At 47.4% G+C, this 16,524-nt stretch overlaps 2 protein-coding genes across 3 annotated transcripts in view; both read left to right on the top strand.

Moving 5' to 3' along the window:
* The window catches only part of CPD (carboxypeptidase D), a 31,350-nt gene extending 25,146 nt beyond the window's left edge, over window positions 1-6,204 (top strand). Inside the window, exons 18-21 of the mRNA XM_044993596.1 lie at window positions 378-509; window positions 836-1,021; window positions 1,371-1,470; window positions 2,192-6,204. Coding sequence (XP_044849531.1) covers window positions 378-509; window positions 836-1,021; window positions 1,371-1,470; window positions 2,192-2,418 — 645 coding nt within the window. The 3' untranslated portion in view covers window positions 2,419-6,204. The remainder of the gene's footprint in view (window positions 1-377; window positions 510-835; window positions 1,022-1,370; window positions 1,471-2,191) is intronic.
* Window positions 6,205-8,323: 2,119 nt separating this feature from the next.
* GOSR1 (golgi SNAP receptor complex member 1) overlaps window positions 8,324-16,524 on the top strand; it is a 58,758-nt gene continuing 50,557 nt past the window's right edge. The window contains exons 1-4 of one of the 2 annotated variants that reach the window (XM_044993929.1): window positions 8,324-8,453; window positions 11,286-11,400; window positions 13,972-14,059; window positions 14,319-14,426. In XM_044993929.1, the coding sequence (XP_044849864.1) occupies window positions 8,420-8,453; window positions 11,286-11,400; window positions 13,972-14,059; window positions 14,319-14,426 (345 nt within the window). In that variant the 5' untranslated portion in view covers window positions 8,324-8,419. Of the gene's footprint in view, window positions 8,454-11,285; window positions 11,407-13,971; window positions 14,060-14,318; window positions 14,427-16,524 lie in introns of both variants that reach the window. The other variant, XM_044993928.1, reaches the window with a different exon arrangement.

The raw sequence follows: 16,524 nt of genomic DNA, 5'->3' as shown, positions 1-16,524 counted from the left end.
CAAAATGTTGTGGTTCTTTCAAAAATTTACAACTGAACATTGACTTAATACAACTTTGAAACTTCACTATGCAGAAGAAAAATGCTGCTTTCCCTTTTTTTAGTAGTTTCATTTAATATAGTGCTGTACTGTTCGCTGCTGCTGCTGTTTACCCCCCCACCCCCACCCCCACCCCTCCATCTGTGCTGTTGCCTGCTAGTGTACTTCTGGTTCCAAATGAGGTGTGGTGGACTCGTCAGCTTGTAACTCTGAGATTCTACTGTAGTGTTAAAGGAATAGATTTTCTGGGCAGAGCTATGCCGAAGTCACCCGTTATCTCATTCCAAAGCTTTCAGTTTAAACGCTATCCATGTCACAACCTTCCCCCTGTTTTTCAGGATTTCAGTGTCACTTTTGGCCATTGCCCTGAGATCACAGTGTATACCAGCTGCTGCTACTTCCCAAGTGCTGGACAGCTCCCTAATCTGTGGACAGAGAATAAGAAGTCTCTCCTTAGCATGCTTGTGGAGGTGAGAGATTAATGGTTCTTCGAGAAGAAACTCCTGGGGGCTTGTGGGGGAGCACACTGATACATGAGGCCTGGTCCTTGCTGCTGAAGTCCTGTGGTGGTGGGTCCAGAGGAGTGAGATGTGGTGTATCAGCCAGGGAATCAGCTAATCTCTCAACGACACTTTGCCTCAAGGTGGGATAAACAGCCCTTCGTTGTATTGTGCATTTTAATTACTAAGCAAAGGGCAGTGTTCTATTTCACATTTCAGTAAATCCTGATACGCTCACGTATCTCCCCCACCCCTGTATCTGAACCCTGAGCCTCTGACACTCTTGAACATTTCAGGTTCATAAGGGAGTCCATGGATTTGTCCAAGACAAGAGTGGCAAGCCAGTGTCTAAGGCAGTCATTGTACTCAACGAAGGTGTGAGAGTGTACACAAAGGAAGGTGGCTATTTCCATGTGCTGTTGGCTCCGGGGTTACATAACATCAGTGCCACAGCTGAAGGATATCAGCAGAAGCATGTCTTGGTGAGTGCGCAGCCGGATCACAGGATCTCTTTCCCTGTAGCCTCCTTAGACTTAGACTTGTGTCCTGCTTAATTTTTACTCCTATCTGTTTTTTCAGCTATTTAGTCTTCAATAGCGGCTGAACAGCCTTGCTTTTCAGCGCAGTGTAGCTGTATTTAACTTGTGCAGTGGATGGAAGAGAACTTCCCACCATGAGCCCTTGGGGGGCGGGAGGGGATAGTTCTGAGGTGTGACTTTCCCCTGCCTCACACTTGCTGTTGGCAAGTCCACGTGCCTACCATGTGCTTCTCTCCTACCTGGATGCTAACACAGCATATTGAACGTTTTCGGCACGTGCACTTTTCTCCAGGTGCAGGTCCGCCATGATGCCGCCAGCTCCGTGGTGATCGTGTTTGACATGGATAACAGGATATTTGGCCTTTCAAGGGAGCTCGTGGTGACTGTAGCAGGTAACATGAGAGACCGTCTTTTCCAGGACCCTTTGAGCACATTCAGGACATGAGATCCATCTCTGACCATCATTTTTCTCTCTCCTTCCCTCCCCCCTTCCCTAACACTAAGTTAGTCTGTGGTCCTGAGTCATTCCCCTGCCCTTTATTCTAGGTACACTGTTTATCCCACAGTTTGTGCCCTCCGGTGCTGTATCTGCAGCTAAGAGGGTGGATACTGGAGATCCCTGCAGCACTCGGCAGATTCACAAAGGGCCTCAGTAAAACGAGGGGGGATGGCGAAAGCAATGGGAAAAGTCTACTTCTGACAAGTCCTCGTTAGATGGCCGTGGGAGTAAGAGATGGTATTGTCCCTTACCCTGGGCCACCTTGAAGGCTGCACAGCTGGCTACTGCCAGACCACTACATGGGTTTGGAGGAGCTCAAGGATAAGGTGGCTATCACCTGTGGAGGCCAAAGGTCATATTCTTGGTTAGCTCAAGGAAAGTTTGGGTTTTAATCCTGTGCCAGTCCCAGCTTTGCCCATCTGAAGCTGCAGCACAGGAAGGGCCCTTTGCTGCAGGTTAGGGGCAAGGTGCATTGGCACAGTTGGATGAAGAAAGCAGCTCTAGCTCGTCCCTCTTATGGGCGCAGCTCGTGGTAAGTGACAGGGAATCTGGAAGCGTCCAGTAGGAGCATGGGTAGTCACTTGGCCCTGACTTAAGTGTCTTCTCATTGGCAGGTGCCACCATGTCAGCTGTGGTCCTCACAGCCTGCATCATTTGGTGCGTCTGCTCCATCAAGTCCAACAGGCACAAGGATGGCTTCCATCGCCTACGGCAGCACAATGACGACTACGAGGACGAGATCCGCATGATGTCCACCGGCTCTAAGAAATCCCTCCTGAGCCACGAATTCCAGGATGAGACAGACACTGAAGAAGAAACATTGTACTCTAGCAAACACTGATAGACACCAAGTGGAAAGGAAAGCTCCCTATGGACAAGCCCTACAATGGGGGCTGCTCTTATGCTTCAGAGATCTGGAACGTTAGCTTGCAGAATGTGTAGGCTCCAGAGACGTGGGTGGCAGTTCTCAACCTCCTGTGTTCTTTTTTGCTCCATTCCTACTTATGCACGTCAGCTGATGTCAGAGGCTGTGAACACTGTCATGTTTCTAGGTCAGGGGTTGGAGTTCCATGTAATGGAAACACTTGGAAGGCAACTTATTAGTGTGTTCTGGCATCAAGACTTGCTAGCAGTTTTCTTGACGGTCCAGCCTGGCGCAGGGAAAGTGGAGTAATTACCAAATGCCTGGCGGGGTCCATTCTAAGCTTTAAAGCCATTATTTATCTCTCCTTTTTTATTCTTTTCACTCTACATTTTGGGGAAGCCTTGGTCAGTTATGGCCAAGACTTCAGCTGTGCTGCCAGCGAGTGGCTTTAGAAATGGACAATGAGCTCAGCTTTTGGTTGCTCCATCGCACTCCAAGGGTGCAGAGGGACTATGGCCTGCTGTGCTTTACTGCAGGCGTCTGATGCTTCTGAAGTGTTTGCAGGGGAATAAGTTTTACAGTCAGGCTCCCCATGAAATTGCCTCTGTATTGAAAACTGACAGGTGGAATAATCTAGTCCAGGTGTGAAGCTCTCCACCCAAAGGGGGAGAGAGCTACAGTTAACTCAGTAGGAGTTGGGTGTTCGGTAGCTGTGCAACTCGGCCTTTCTCTAGTTAAAAGAAAATCCTCAGGTTCATTTGAACAGTCTTGTACAGAACCCCTCTTGCTTCTGGCTGGCCATGTAGCCAGCCCAGCGACACTCAACGTCGCTGTCTGAGAATGGAGACTAGCTAGTAACGCAGGAGTGAGGAGGAACAGCAGCATGACAGGATCGCATGCTAAAAGAGCCCCTTGAGAGGGTTTCCAAGCAGATGGTGGTAATCGCTCACTGTGGATGTTGTCTAACTGCTGCTAGTCACTAATGTGCCTGCTCAGCCTTGTTCATGTCTGCCGGAGTTCGAAAAGCACTTAAACCTGGCCACAGCCCAGTACACACGGCTAGTATTCTGCAGCAGCACTGAGCTCGCACAATCTCCGTGGCTCAGCTTCAGTCTCAAATACCTGCAAGACTTCAGTTCCTCTCCCAGGTCCATCTGATACAGAAAAATACCCATTACTGACCACTGCTATTGTTAAAAGCTGACCTCTGTGCTCCTGTATTGAACCCTGAGAGTGCCTGACATCCAGCCAGCAGCATGGCACATCGCTGCTCAAGGACCACAAGCAGAGTTCCTCTAAATGTCCCTCCTGCTCTTTCCTAGTTAGATGGCTGCCGTCAGTGACCAGAGGACATCTGGGGGCTGTGGGTGTGTGAGAGAGAGAAGAGGGATGTTTGGATAGCACTTGATGTGTGAACAGGAGCTGAGTGACGCTCTCTGTACCTGAGAGAACACTTGGCTTCAAAACTTACCCATTGTTGGAGCTAAAAGGCTCCTCTAGAAAGGGAGGATTCTGTGCCAAGAGGAGCTAAATCAAACCTCCTGACACCTGATTTCCAATGCCTTTGGCTGTCTTTCCAGTGTGCCTCCCTTTCCTGGGGAGGGAACTAGGGCCCAGCAGCATGAAGCAAATGCTGGTATTGCTCACTTCAGGAGTATACTACTCGCAGGAATTAGAGGATGCAGTAAACAGGCCGGGCTCTTGCCTGAAATGAATGATTCACTGGTGGCTCCACTCCGGGTACTGCAGGCTGGAGCGAAGAAGGAATCCTCCTCTTGTAAGACACAAGGTCTGAGGTTCTCCAGCCTTTGCTGTATGCACCCAACAGGACCTTGCTGACCTTGTGGAAATGCAGCTGCCAAGGGAACCAGACAGTTTAAATCTTTTTGTAACCCACCAGGTGTTGCTGAAATACTAAATTCTGCAAAAGGTTAATGGTGTTTGTTCACCGCCTTTCCCAGTAGTCTCCTCCCCCCACCCCCCCTCTTCTCTGAGAACTTCAGATGCTAACACGCAGTGTGTTGGGGACAGCAGTTCTCTTCCTGCATTATTGGGTGGGAGGATCCGATTGAATGGGGAAGAGTGGGCATGCGTGTTGGGACCTGTCAGTTTCTTGTATTTGTTGGATGGAACAGAGTTGATAGTATTAGGTCTGCAGCTTGGTCCTCTGTCAAGAAGTGGAGCTGTACTGTCAGTATTCACAGGCCTCTCCCGTTACCCAGAGAGACGAGCTTTATGGTATTTACATCCCCAGCTTGTGTTCAAAGCATTCCATCAGCTACTGTGTCAGGGCGAGTCTCCAGTACAACCTGGGCGTGGCTGTAGGCCCCCCTTCCCCGGGGTATCCATGTGAAACATCAGCCATTCTGACATGATGGGTTTGACTTAGTAGCTGAGTGTGTGCCTCCACGGGCAAGGAGTGTCTCCACTGCTGGCCGGGGGGATGTGAACTGAACTCTGGGTAGAGAGAGCTCCGTGCAGCCCCTTTTCCCTTTCGTAAAACAAGGCTTCATATTGCAAAAGTCGGGGGCGATTCTGCAGCATGTGAGGCTCTTTATGCTCCTCTGTCTCCGGGAGAGGAGCTTTGCCTAGAACATGCCCCATAGATACCAGAGCGACCTACTCCCACAGTCTCTTGTCTGCCATCCGACTGTCCAAGCTACTGGCTCCACGCAGCTGCCAAACTCATGAGAAGATCATTGTGGAAATGTTTTAACAGGGCATTTCTCAACCCTTAACAGAACAATTGGCAGATACGCTGTTAAGCATGTGATGGGAGCAGGCAGGAGCCCCCCTCTGCAAGCAGCCAGGCTAAGCAGAGAGCTTCTGCCCTTCCTTATACCCCTGTGTTAAGGAGCTGCTGTTGCATCTTCTCTCACGTTTGCAGGTACCACACAAGTAGCATGTCAGGTTGTAACTCTGCTGAATAAATGACTTTGCTCTGATTCTTCGGTTTCCAGCCTATTATGCAGGATCCCGTGGCCTATCACTCAGTAAGCTTAAGCCTGCCTGATTTCCAGAGCTTTTGCTTTCAAGGTCAAAAGCAGCTGAGTTGGGGTTTTTATATTAAATCTGACTTCTCAGCCTGATCTTCAGGCTCTCACTTTTCCTGCTTTGATACCTGTTCGGTGTGGGAGTTGGGGCTTCCTCATTCATATGAAGATGTTCTCCCTCTAAATCAGACTTCTGCCCCCACAAGCAATAAATTGTTAAGAGTCTACAGGCATTTCAGAGCATTGCATTAGCCCTTTTCCCTCACAGAATGTTTTGAACTAGCTAGGGTAGGTGAATGCGTGTGAGGTAAGTGGGTGCCAATTACTGTGTAAATACCTGTGAGTGAGACTTTTCTAAGCTGTGTGGGATGTGTCGTTGCTTAGATCTCCCTGGGCAAAGGTGCAGCTCTTCTATGGCCATGACAGCTGGGTTTTTTAACTGATTTTGCTGAACAAAGTACCCTCCGTACCCCTGTTTGCAACACCCCATGCCATCCTTAACCCATCTTTGACAGCAACTCCCCTCAACCCCCTTTCTGGAGGTGCCAGCACCACCCGCATGCACTTGTCTCTGGAGTGCATAGGTCCATGCACTGTGCCTTCAAAAGTAAACTTTTTAAAAGGGACTTCAAATGGTTGACTTTTAGCTGAAATAAAAGAAACCAATCTGTGTGCCATGTGAGACCGAACTTTCTGTACCAGGAGCGTGCTCTGTTTTTTTTACGTGTATACTGAAATCTAATACTCTATTAAAATTATTTTGATGTCTCTTGTGCTAGTCTCAGTGGCTGAAATCTTAGTAACTTTCACAAGAATGACAAAGCAGCTACCTTGTTGTCTTAGCCTGCCTGGGCGGGGAGGCTCTTGGCTTGGGCCCCTCAGTCCCCATTTCCTCTCGACCCTCCTGTTATTTCTTAAACTCTTTTTGGTGTCAAACAGGGCAACTGCTAACCCTTGAATCAATGGGAGCCACAGCTTGTGCTTCATTGTGCACCTGCCTTCTGGGTATTGCCCCCTAATGGCACCTGCTGCTTCATGGCTTTTGATTCTAAACACAATGCACTGAACTTGGGCTGGGCTGGAGGGCAGCAGTCAGCTTCCCCCCCCAGTCTGGCAAAGGTGACTGGGAAATTGAAGCCAGTGTGAGGATAATGCTGTAAAACAGCTCTGAGGACAAGTGCTTTGGGCGCTGGAGGCTGCTGTCAGCACTGGCATGAGCTGTGGTTAATATTTCACCAAAACTTTACCGCTAAACTCCATGGGACTGTTTAACTGCCATGGGTTTTGCTACAGTAAAACATGCAACCAGCCTGAAGAAGGTTATTACAGCTCCAAGAGGCTCTTATGAACTGCAGGCCAAGGTGAAGTGCTGAGCTGCTGTTTGTTACTGATGGATCAGGCCTGCTTGTGCTCTGGGCTATACTGTAAGAGTAACCAGAGGCAAGTGTCAGGTGTGGGGTTAGGTGCTCTACAACCACCTAGGAAGACTTCAAGCTGTTCACACCAGCCCTATTGCAAAGCTGTGGTTTCTTGTAATAGACAATTCTCCATGCCTGTCATGTAGTAATTGTTTCCATTAACTATCAGTCTGAAAGCATTGGTGCCTTTACCAACTGCAGCTGCTGTACGTTACATTGAACGTGCTCCTGGACCCACCTCTGAAGGGGGGATACCCAACCCTCTGTTTTAAGGATTTTTTTTGTAGAACACCTCTAGTGCCGTCTGTAAGTAAAGCTGAGCTGTATGTGCTCAGAGTTCTCAAGCAATAGTTATGCCAAGGACAGTGGCTGCCCTTACACAATAGCTAATACTTGGAAGGTGCACAGAACACACTAGAGTGGAGACCCAAACAACCCTTCTGTCCTTTTTGTCACTTTTATTGCCTGGAACTAGGTAGCTATTGTGCATGTTATGAACTGGCAAGGGATCGTGGCTGGAGCTTTTCTGCTGATGTGCAGCAGGTACAAGAAGGATTTTTTTTATTCTTTTTTTTTGAGGCCCTTGGCTCTGTCCCAGAGGCCATAGGGTACGGGGGGGGAAAGTAGCCTGTAGGGGCAGATGCTGTTGTGAGTGTGTCCACTCCCCAGGACTAGACAATGCAAATTAACTGAATAGTGAAGAACTGCTTCTTAATAATCGAAATGGAGCCTTGAAAAACTGTTTTGAAAATGTAGACGCGTGAATATAAAACTGCCCTCCTGGGAGGCTGGTGGGAGGGTGCAGCAGCTCATTTGCCCTTCAGGGAAGAGGTAGGGGAAGGGTGAATGGACTTGTCACACCCAAGCACGGTTACCAACTCGTGCTTGTAAAGGCTCTGCTGCAGGGGGCATGTGCTGCTGGAGGACTTGGCTGGTTTAAATGAAAGTAGCCCTCAGGCTTGGGGAAAAGCAGGGGCCTGTGAGCTGAGTGCACCCCCAGCAGACACCTTACACTCATTAATGTTAAAAATGATTTTTTTTAAAGCCACCAGGGTGATTTTTGAATGCTGGGGGTTGGCAGGGGGCTGGTGCTTGGTGTGGGAGGTGGGTGCTGCCGTGGCTGGGCCTGGCCTGTTTGCTCCCAGGTGGCCGGGTGCCCTTTGCACCATGGCACGCGTGGCAGGCCCTGCCCTGCTGCAGGCTGGCGCTGAGCCGGGGGATCCGAGCCTGGGGGTGCTGCGCTTGCTGGTTCAATGGCTCTCAGCACCCCTGGGTGCTGAGCCGGGGGGGGCGGTCCCCGTCCCGCGGGTGCTGGGCCGGGCCCGTTACAGAGCCGGGGGCCGCACTGGGGGCCGCACCTCCAGGTCCCTCCAGCGCCGCCCGGCTCGGCTCGGCTCGCTGCGGGCAGGGGGCAGAGCCCCGCTGTGCCGGCGGGGGCCGCCAGGTGGCGATGCGCTGGGAGGCCTTCACTTCCCGTCGGTCTCCGCGCCCCGGGGGGACGCTCTGGCTCCCGGTCTCGATCGCTGGGGCTCGCGGGGCCAGGGCAGGCTGACGTTGGTAACAAACATGGCGGCGGGGAGCAGCAGCAACTACTGGGAAGGTGAGGGGGGGGGCAGGGCGGCGCTGGGGGGCCGGGGGAGCGGGGCAGGGCGCTGCGGGGCCCGGAGGGGGGGTTGGGGGGGTCATGGGAGGCTGGGGGGGGTTGGCTCTGAGGGGACTTGGCGGGAGCTTTGGCGGGTTCGCTCCGAGGGGTTCGGTGGGGGGTCAGGGGGGCTGGGAGACATGGGCTGAGGGGTTGGCTCTGAGGGGGGCTGGGTACAAGGGGACTTGGGGGGTTGGGTTTGGGGGGCTGGCGCTGAGGGGGTTCGGCAGGGGATCTGGGGGTGGATCTGAGGGGGGCTGGGTACAAGGGGACTTGGGGGGTTGGGTTTGGGGGGCTGGCGCAGGGGATCTGGGGGTGGATCTGAGGGGCTTGACGGGTGGTCTGGGGAGGAGTGTCCCTGGGGGGGATCATGGTATCCTGAAGCTGAGGCCTAACCTTTGCTCGGGGGCCTGGCTGGGTGAGGTGTCACCTGGGGTCCCATTACTGGCCTAGCCTTTGGGGGTGTTTCTGAGTCATGGGTGGGAAGGTGACGCCCCCAGATACACACACGGGTGGGGTTCAGGCTGGACTAAGAGCTTCTGTCTGGAGAAAAGACCCCACCTTTAGCAGCTCGAGCTCCTGCGAGGGCTCAGGTCCTTGGCAGGGGGCTGCTTTAATTCTGTCAGAGCCTGTTTAGAAAAGTTCACCCTTCCCAGCCATTGTCTAGGTCTTCCCCCCGTTTTGTCCTGGGATTGGGGACCAGGGTGAAGGGTGCCTTAGTGCTCAGTTTGCCAAGGATCCTAAGAGATAAGTTGGACCTTGATTGCTCCCCCTCCTTGAATGTATCTTGTGTCTCTTCAGGCTTTGGGAGCTTTGATAGTACTATGCACCGTGACAGTGTTAACACTGTAGAAATATAGCTGTGTGTTTGATTTTCTGCTCGTGGATGCTTTATTTCAGCGACCCCAGGACTACTGTAAATATATGCTGAAAAGAGAGTAGCTTTACACCTATGTTAAAAGTTTCAAACTGGTAGCCTGCAATGGTCAAGAAGGATTTCCTTCTCCTTCCATATACTCTCCTTGCAGCCATTCTCCACCTGGTCTGCTGACTGCTTCCAAGAGACCTAAGAGCCGTGTGTCAGGCTTGTGAAGCATCTGCTACTTTTCAAACACAAACACATTTTGCTAGCTCTAGCCCCATCCCAGATTCTTTTAGGGTTTCCACTCTCTAAAGCTTCATTTGACCAGCACATTGCAAAACTGAGTTTCATCTCTGCATCCGATGCAGGTGCTTCCCATCTCTTTGTACTGTGGGTTTCTTAGATGAAAACTCATTGCTGACCAGTATGCCAACAAGGCCCAAAATTGGATGTATAGCTAACATGCAAGATAGGTTGCAGGGAACAAGGACAGGTTTGGTTCTAGCACACGTGAAGACCTGTATCCATGGAGAAGAAATAAATAGCAGAAATTCAAAATGGGAGATAACTCAGAAGACATTTGTGTTGTATTAAACAAGTTTCTTTCTATATTGTTGCTTTAATACTGCCCTACTTTGATTTATTCTTGTAACCAGAGCTCTGTAGTTGCTTTACAGAAGAGGTGAATCAAATTTTGGAGGTAGGAATGGAAAAGCGTTCATGAAAAGCTCTCTCTACAATGGTTTATGGTGTGAAAAAGTTGACATCCTATCTGTGTGCTACCACTAATTGGCTAGGCTGAATATGGGATATATTGCCTTCCTCGCCTAAAGATGGCATACCAGCTTGAAGCACCAGTCATCTAGTCTGACATCCTATGTTCCTATGACTGTAAAGGCTTTTCCGGGGATGACCAGGAAAGAGTAGAGTTAATGAAGACCAAGAGAAGACGCATGGGATTTTGGTTTTGAAAATTTTTACTGATCAAAATGTTGTTGTAAATAGTAGTATAAGATCAAGCTGTGCTAATGAGGTGTGTTTGTGGGGGAGGGGGAATCTTCCTGTGAGGGGAAAAGACATGTAAAGACTTGGATGTTGCAAAAGCAGGTATAAAACTACAAAGCTGGTCTGATTTTGGCCCATTCAGCCTGATGGTGTCTCTGTAAAAGTGTGACTAGCATTTAAAGAGGACTCGAGTCCTATTGCACCCCAGAAGAGAACTGAGCTGAAATTTACTGGAGCGGAGCAGCTGGTAATGTGTCGGTGGAGATTTTCAAATGTGCCAAAGGTTATTAGGAACATACAAGGCAGTGGGAATTGTGTGCCTGAATTCCTTAGGGAAGTTTGTAACTGGGATTTTCCAATTTACTTGGCTGAAATATGGTAGTTTCTAACTTGCCGTTGCTGACTTGGTCTTGTGTGTAGGTGAGACCATACTGTGTAACATTCGTAGACACTAGTAATGGGGGAGATCATCTAGGCCATGAATCAAATGCTGGGATGTTGCTTTATAATGATGTGCACTGATAACAGTGGCACCATGTCAAACACAGCAGAAGACGTGTGTCCCTGACCTATGGAGCTTAAAAATCTAAATTGTGTGTTGTCCAGTGCTTCATTCAGTCCAGTTCTAAATAACCACGAGAGCTTCTCCATCCTGGCTAAGTCTCAGGGTCACTAGTCTGATCCGCTGTGATGGAACATCTGTTACTTCTGTATTTTCATGACTTGTGCATACATCTAGGCATTTAATCTCTTTTGTAACAGATCCTGCCTGACTTCTTATTTTTAATGATGTAGTCTTATTCTGACTTCCTCTCCTTTATGTTATGCACCCAAAATGGTTTGTTGTAAAAAAGCAAATCCCAAATATATTGGATTGTAAAAGGACCTGTTAACCTCACATGTATCATTCTATTGTTGTTCAGATCTCAGGAAGCAGGCTAGACAGCTGGAGAATGAGCTTGATCTGAAGTTGGTCTCCTTCAGCAAACTGTGCACAAGCTACAGTCACAGCAGCACCCGAGAGGGAAGACGCGACAGGTATAGGTACTAACAGACTTCTTCATGTTTTTTTAAAAGGCTGCTTTAAATACTCTTGATTCATTTAATCTTCCACTTTTCTTTATTATTTGAACCTTGGTTTTTCAAGTAGCTCATTAGAATAGTCCTTCCTGGGCATTAGGAACCATATGCTGATCTTCATGAAGCGGTGGTGGTGATCCATATGTATGGTGCCCATTCAAGGACAGTGGAGCGTCGTTAGCATGATGTAAATCATTAGAAGGAATTGTGTTTAAGCTGTAGTTTGTATTTGTGGTAATCCATAGATGGGGTGTGTCCTTGTGAATGGCAGTACAGCTTGCTGCACCATCTGTGTTCAAGTTGTATATTCATTTAGAAAATACTTTGCAGTCTTTTAAGGACTTCAACTCAAAGGCTGGAAAGCAGTTTGGATACTGATGAATTTAGCCTCTCAAATCTGCATGTGGTCTGGCTAGCATTATGCTCCCCATTGTAAAGATGAGGAAATTGAGGCACAGAGCTGTTGTGACTTGTCCAGGCTTGCATAGTGAGTACGTGGCAGAGCTGGGGTTTGAACTGAGGAGTTCTGACTCTGAGCCCTCTGCTCTAACCAATATAGGTACAGCCGCTAGTTTCAAGTTTTCCTTCAGGATTACTAGTGAGAACTCCTTTTTAAAAATAAATAAAAATAAATGGTGCCCATGCACATGCAGCCTTCTCTCGATCAGTCACTGTATATTATGAGACTGTTGCAATGGGAATCGTTCTGGAACTCGCTCCAATCCTAAAGTGAGAGAAATCATCATCCTTCAAAACCTTCCCTAAAGCTCCCCTCTACTGGGTTGCCTACCAAATATTCAACAATATCTAGGCATCCCATGTACTGTGACCTCTGCTGCTTATTCTGAACATGATTGTGTCACTGTCGCCGTTTCCTTCTTTCTCCCCTCTTCCTGGTTCTGTTTGTGTCCACTTGTTGTTGCTTAGAGGCTAAAACTGTAGGCTCTTTGTGGCACGGAGTGTGTGTTTTGTTATATGTAGCACCCAGCACAATGGGGCCTTATCCCTGATTGAGCTCTGTCAGTGTTTCTGCAATACAAATAATAAGAGAGCTTCAGACACCTAAATGGAAGCAGCCCAGCTTGACTGCCCAAGCGTTAGTTAATTTTGTTCTCATTTTCTCTTCACTCCCTCAATCCACAGAAACAAACCTTGGTCTCTCTTGGTCTGATTGTCTTTGTTGTATCTGCCTTTCTCAATAAGTGTTGTTAGATTGCAGTCCTACCCCTTGAAAGCCATATTCCTCCTCTCCTAGCACAACAGTTCTCTCTCTCTCTCTGTGTCCGTATTTCAAAGAGAGAACACCAAAATGGATTGTGTCTAAACGTATTGTCGGATTGAATGTGTCTCTTCTGACATTGCTCAGGCTGAGCAGAGTGACCCAGAATCTGTTTCCCAGACGAAGCCCAAGAGCAGCGCCAGGAGTGACCACTCCTTTCCTGAATCAGGGCTGCTGCTGCCACCACCGTCGCCTCCATCTCTCATATGTTGCCAGAGTTGTATTGTGTGGTGTTTGCCATACAACCCGGACATACCACTGACTTCTCGTTTCCAGAGAGAAAGATGGGCCATAGAAAAGACACTAGTTTTCTTTCCTCTTCCTATTCCAATAATTGCAGGTTACCAGAAAAAAGAGTATTGCCTTCAAAAGATGTAAACTGTTACCTTACAAGTGTCGGTCTGTTGTGTGTTCGCGCCTATCCCTTTGCTCGTGTGTGATTTTTCCCTGTGTAATGTTTAACTGCTTTGACAGGCATAGGGGAGATGGACTATGTAGAAAACACAGTTTATCTCAATTTTTCTATGTGGCATGTTGTTCTTGTTTAAAATGCATCTGCAGGAGTTTCTAGCACTGTATTGTTAATGTACATTAACATAGTTATAACATAATAATATTGAAACCCACTTTCCTGCTAAAATGGAATCATAAAGAACAGTGTGGGAAAGAAGCATCATTGTTCGGCAAGTAATGATTTCTGACGTGATGTGCAGTAGATTCAGTACCAGATATTAGCTTCAAGAGGGAAGTGAGGCCGTGTCTTCACTAATACTTCTGTTGGCAAAACGTACATAGCTCAGCGGTGTGAAAAAAAAAAACAACCTCCACCCTCGGGCGACGTAAGTTTTGCCAGCATAAGTGCTCGTGTGCACAGCGCTGTGTTGGCCACAGAGCCTCTCCTGCTGTCAAAGTTACCGCCGCTTGTTGAGCTGGTTTTATTGTGTCAGCGGGCGAGCTCTCTCCCATTGGCATAACATGGCTACACGAGCGCTCTTCAGTGGCACTGCTGTGAGTGTAGACGTGGTTGAGGGGTATATAGCTCATGGTATTTTAACGGAGGTATTGGACTCATGAGGCAGTCAATACAGGGAAAACGTCTCTCTTTTCTAAATTTAATTTCTGACTTTAGGAAACCTACTTAGAAAATAAAATTGCCCTTGTACTTATTCCTGATATTGACACGTGGTGTCCGAATAGTCTCAAAAGGATGTTGTGCCTTTCAGTAATTGCTGCTGCTCTTTTCCTCTTAGTTCTGATACAACTCCTCTCTTAAATGGGTCGAGCCAAGACAGAATGTTTGAAACCATGGCGGTGGAGATTGAACAACTTCTGGGAAGGGTAAATGAGTTCTCCTATTCTTATTTCAATACCTAACAGGACTTTGAAGACCTTAATAGAGCTAACGTTCCTGCCTAGGCTGTAGAATGCACTTGATGACACAAGATTGCAATATGCCTCCATTAAACAAAACAAGATGTTTAGTAACACTGGTAACAGTGGTTGGTAGATACCTCACTGAAAACATGTTAATCAGCATTGTAGCTCCTTTATGGAAAAGTGTCCCTTTGGTTTTTTGTTTTTGGTTTTTTTTCTGTAGCTTACTGGAATAAATGACAAAATGGCGGAGTACACCAACAGCGCGGGAGTCCCATCCCTGAATGCAGCACTGATGCACACATTACAGCGTCACAGAGACATATTGCAGGTAAGTCACTTGCAGTACATTTGTTACTTGTTTTTACGCTGTCTCTTCATTGTAATAATACTTGGGAATGATACTTACTGATATAACCTCGCACAAAATCCAAATACTCTTGTGGGGGGGGGGGTGTATATAAAAATGTAAAAAAAACAAACCCCAACAACCCTAAAATGTTGATTGGCAGGCAGAAGTTTGAGGGATGCTATATCACTGGAAAGTAAATGGTATCAGTTTTTAGTTGTGACCAGTGCATAGCAGGTTAAAATGTCTGATGGAAAAGACGTCTTTGTCTCATATGCTGCAAGGGAAGGATATAGAAAATAGTATCCTAATAACCAAAAGGAAATAATCTTACCCACCTCTGTTGTGGTTTTGCACACTATGTGGATAGAATTATTTAATCATTTCTATCTTAAAAGGGTCATCTTTATAACATTTACCTTCTTGGTTTTCTGTATATTTAAAAAATGATATAATGAAGCTATTTTCGGTCTGTGATGTAACGTTTTCATGCTTGGGTTTATTCTACTGTTTTTTGTTAGCATCCAGTAGTTGCATAAACTTAATTACAATTGGGACTCTCAGATGAAGAAAAAGCTGTCCCAAGGAAGCTGGTGAAATAAGCAATTGAAAGCATTGAATATGGAAGTGAACCTCACATTCAAAGGTTTTAAATGCAGCTAAAATTAATGACCAAAAAGATGACTATGCCATAGGTCCCAAGAGGTCTATGCAGTTTTCCTGGTTTAGTGACTACCTGATCTTGATGTAAAATTATTAGGAATGTTTCACAATTTCTCAATATTTGAATGTGTGTGTGTTCCTCCACTAGCTTCCCAAATATGTCATGCAGGGAGTGCAAGCTGACATCCAGTTTCTATTTGGTGTTCCCCTTTTAGAAAGGCTTTCACTATGGTACTCAGGTCTTGGACCTTTTCTCTGTAGTACTCAATGTTTCCTTTGCTGAGAGGGGAAAAATGAAATCTGCATTAAAAATAGATGACAGATATTCAGTTAAGATCCCATTTGATGCTATTGCCTTAAAACAACCAGAACAAACCCCAAAACAAAAGGCACTTTGGGTAGTGCAGTAAAATGTGATCATCTATGAAGTCTTGTAATTGAATTATTGATGCATTTCTTACTGAGAGATGTAAATATTATCAACCTCAGCAAACTAACTAACAGCAGCTGGGAGGTGTAATTCCCAGTTTGGGTAGACAAACATGCACTAGTTCTGCTCAATCTAGCACTCTAAAAATGGTGGCACAGGCAGCAGCTTGGGCTAGCTGCCTGAGTTCAATCCTATCTGACCCGTGGGCACATTCTCGGGCAACTAGCCCTAGCCGCCACCCATGCTGTACACACATTGTTAGTGCGCTGGCTTGAGCAGAGCTAGCGCATGTACGTCTACCTGAGATGGGAATTACACCTCCCAGCTGCAGGGTAAATGTGTGAATTTCCAGGTTCTGAGAGTAGGATTTTAATGTCAGCTCATCAAATGGCCTAAACTCACATGCTGTGTGGGAGACTATCATTTAAGAGACACTATCCATTTAAAAAGCACACTAATGCGGTGGTTCTCAAACTTTTTTTTCCGCGGACCACTTGAAAATTGGTGAGGGTCTCGGCAGACCACTTAATGATCTTTTCAAATGTTGTTTGTACTGTTGGATAACTATTGTAAGGCGCTTTGGATAAAAGCGCTATATTCAAAAAAACTTTACTAACAACTTTTTTGTTCTACAAATAAAAGCACACAACTCGTATTTTAATATCAGTGGTGTAACCTTTCTAATGAGATGGATGTGCCCCCTCTCCCCCACTGCAGCAGCCCCCAAGCTGGGGCTGGGAAGGAGGGGGGTCTCTCCCTGGCAGCCGCAGCCCTGGAGCTAGGGAAAGTCACCTCTTTCTCAGCTCTGCACATCCCAAATTCCCCCCACCCCCTCTTCTCAGCCCACTACCCCCTCCCACCTACCTCCTATTCCCCCCCCAAGGCCACCACCTCACCTTACATGTGTGTCTTCTCCAGGGTCCAGGCATCTAATTAATGGAGCCGTGCCTGCACAGCTCCACTAATTAGGTGAGTGGCCCTTTATTT

This window comes from Mauremys mutica, chromosome 19, assembly GCF_020497125.1.
Source record: "Mauremys mutica isolate MM-2020 ecotype Southern chromosome 19, ASM2049712v1, whole genome shotgun sequence".
Lineage (NCBI taxonomy): Eukaryota > Metazoa > Chordata > Testudines > Geoemydidae > Mauremys > Mauremys mutica.
This window is presented reverse-complemented; position numbering and strand designations above follow the sequence as displayed.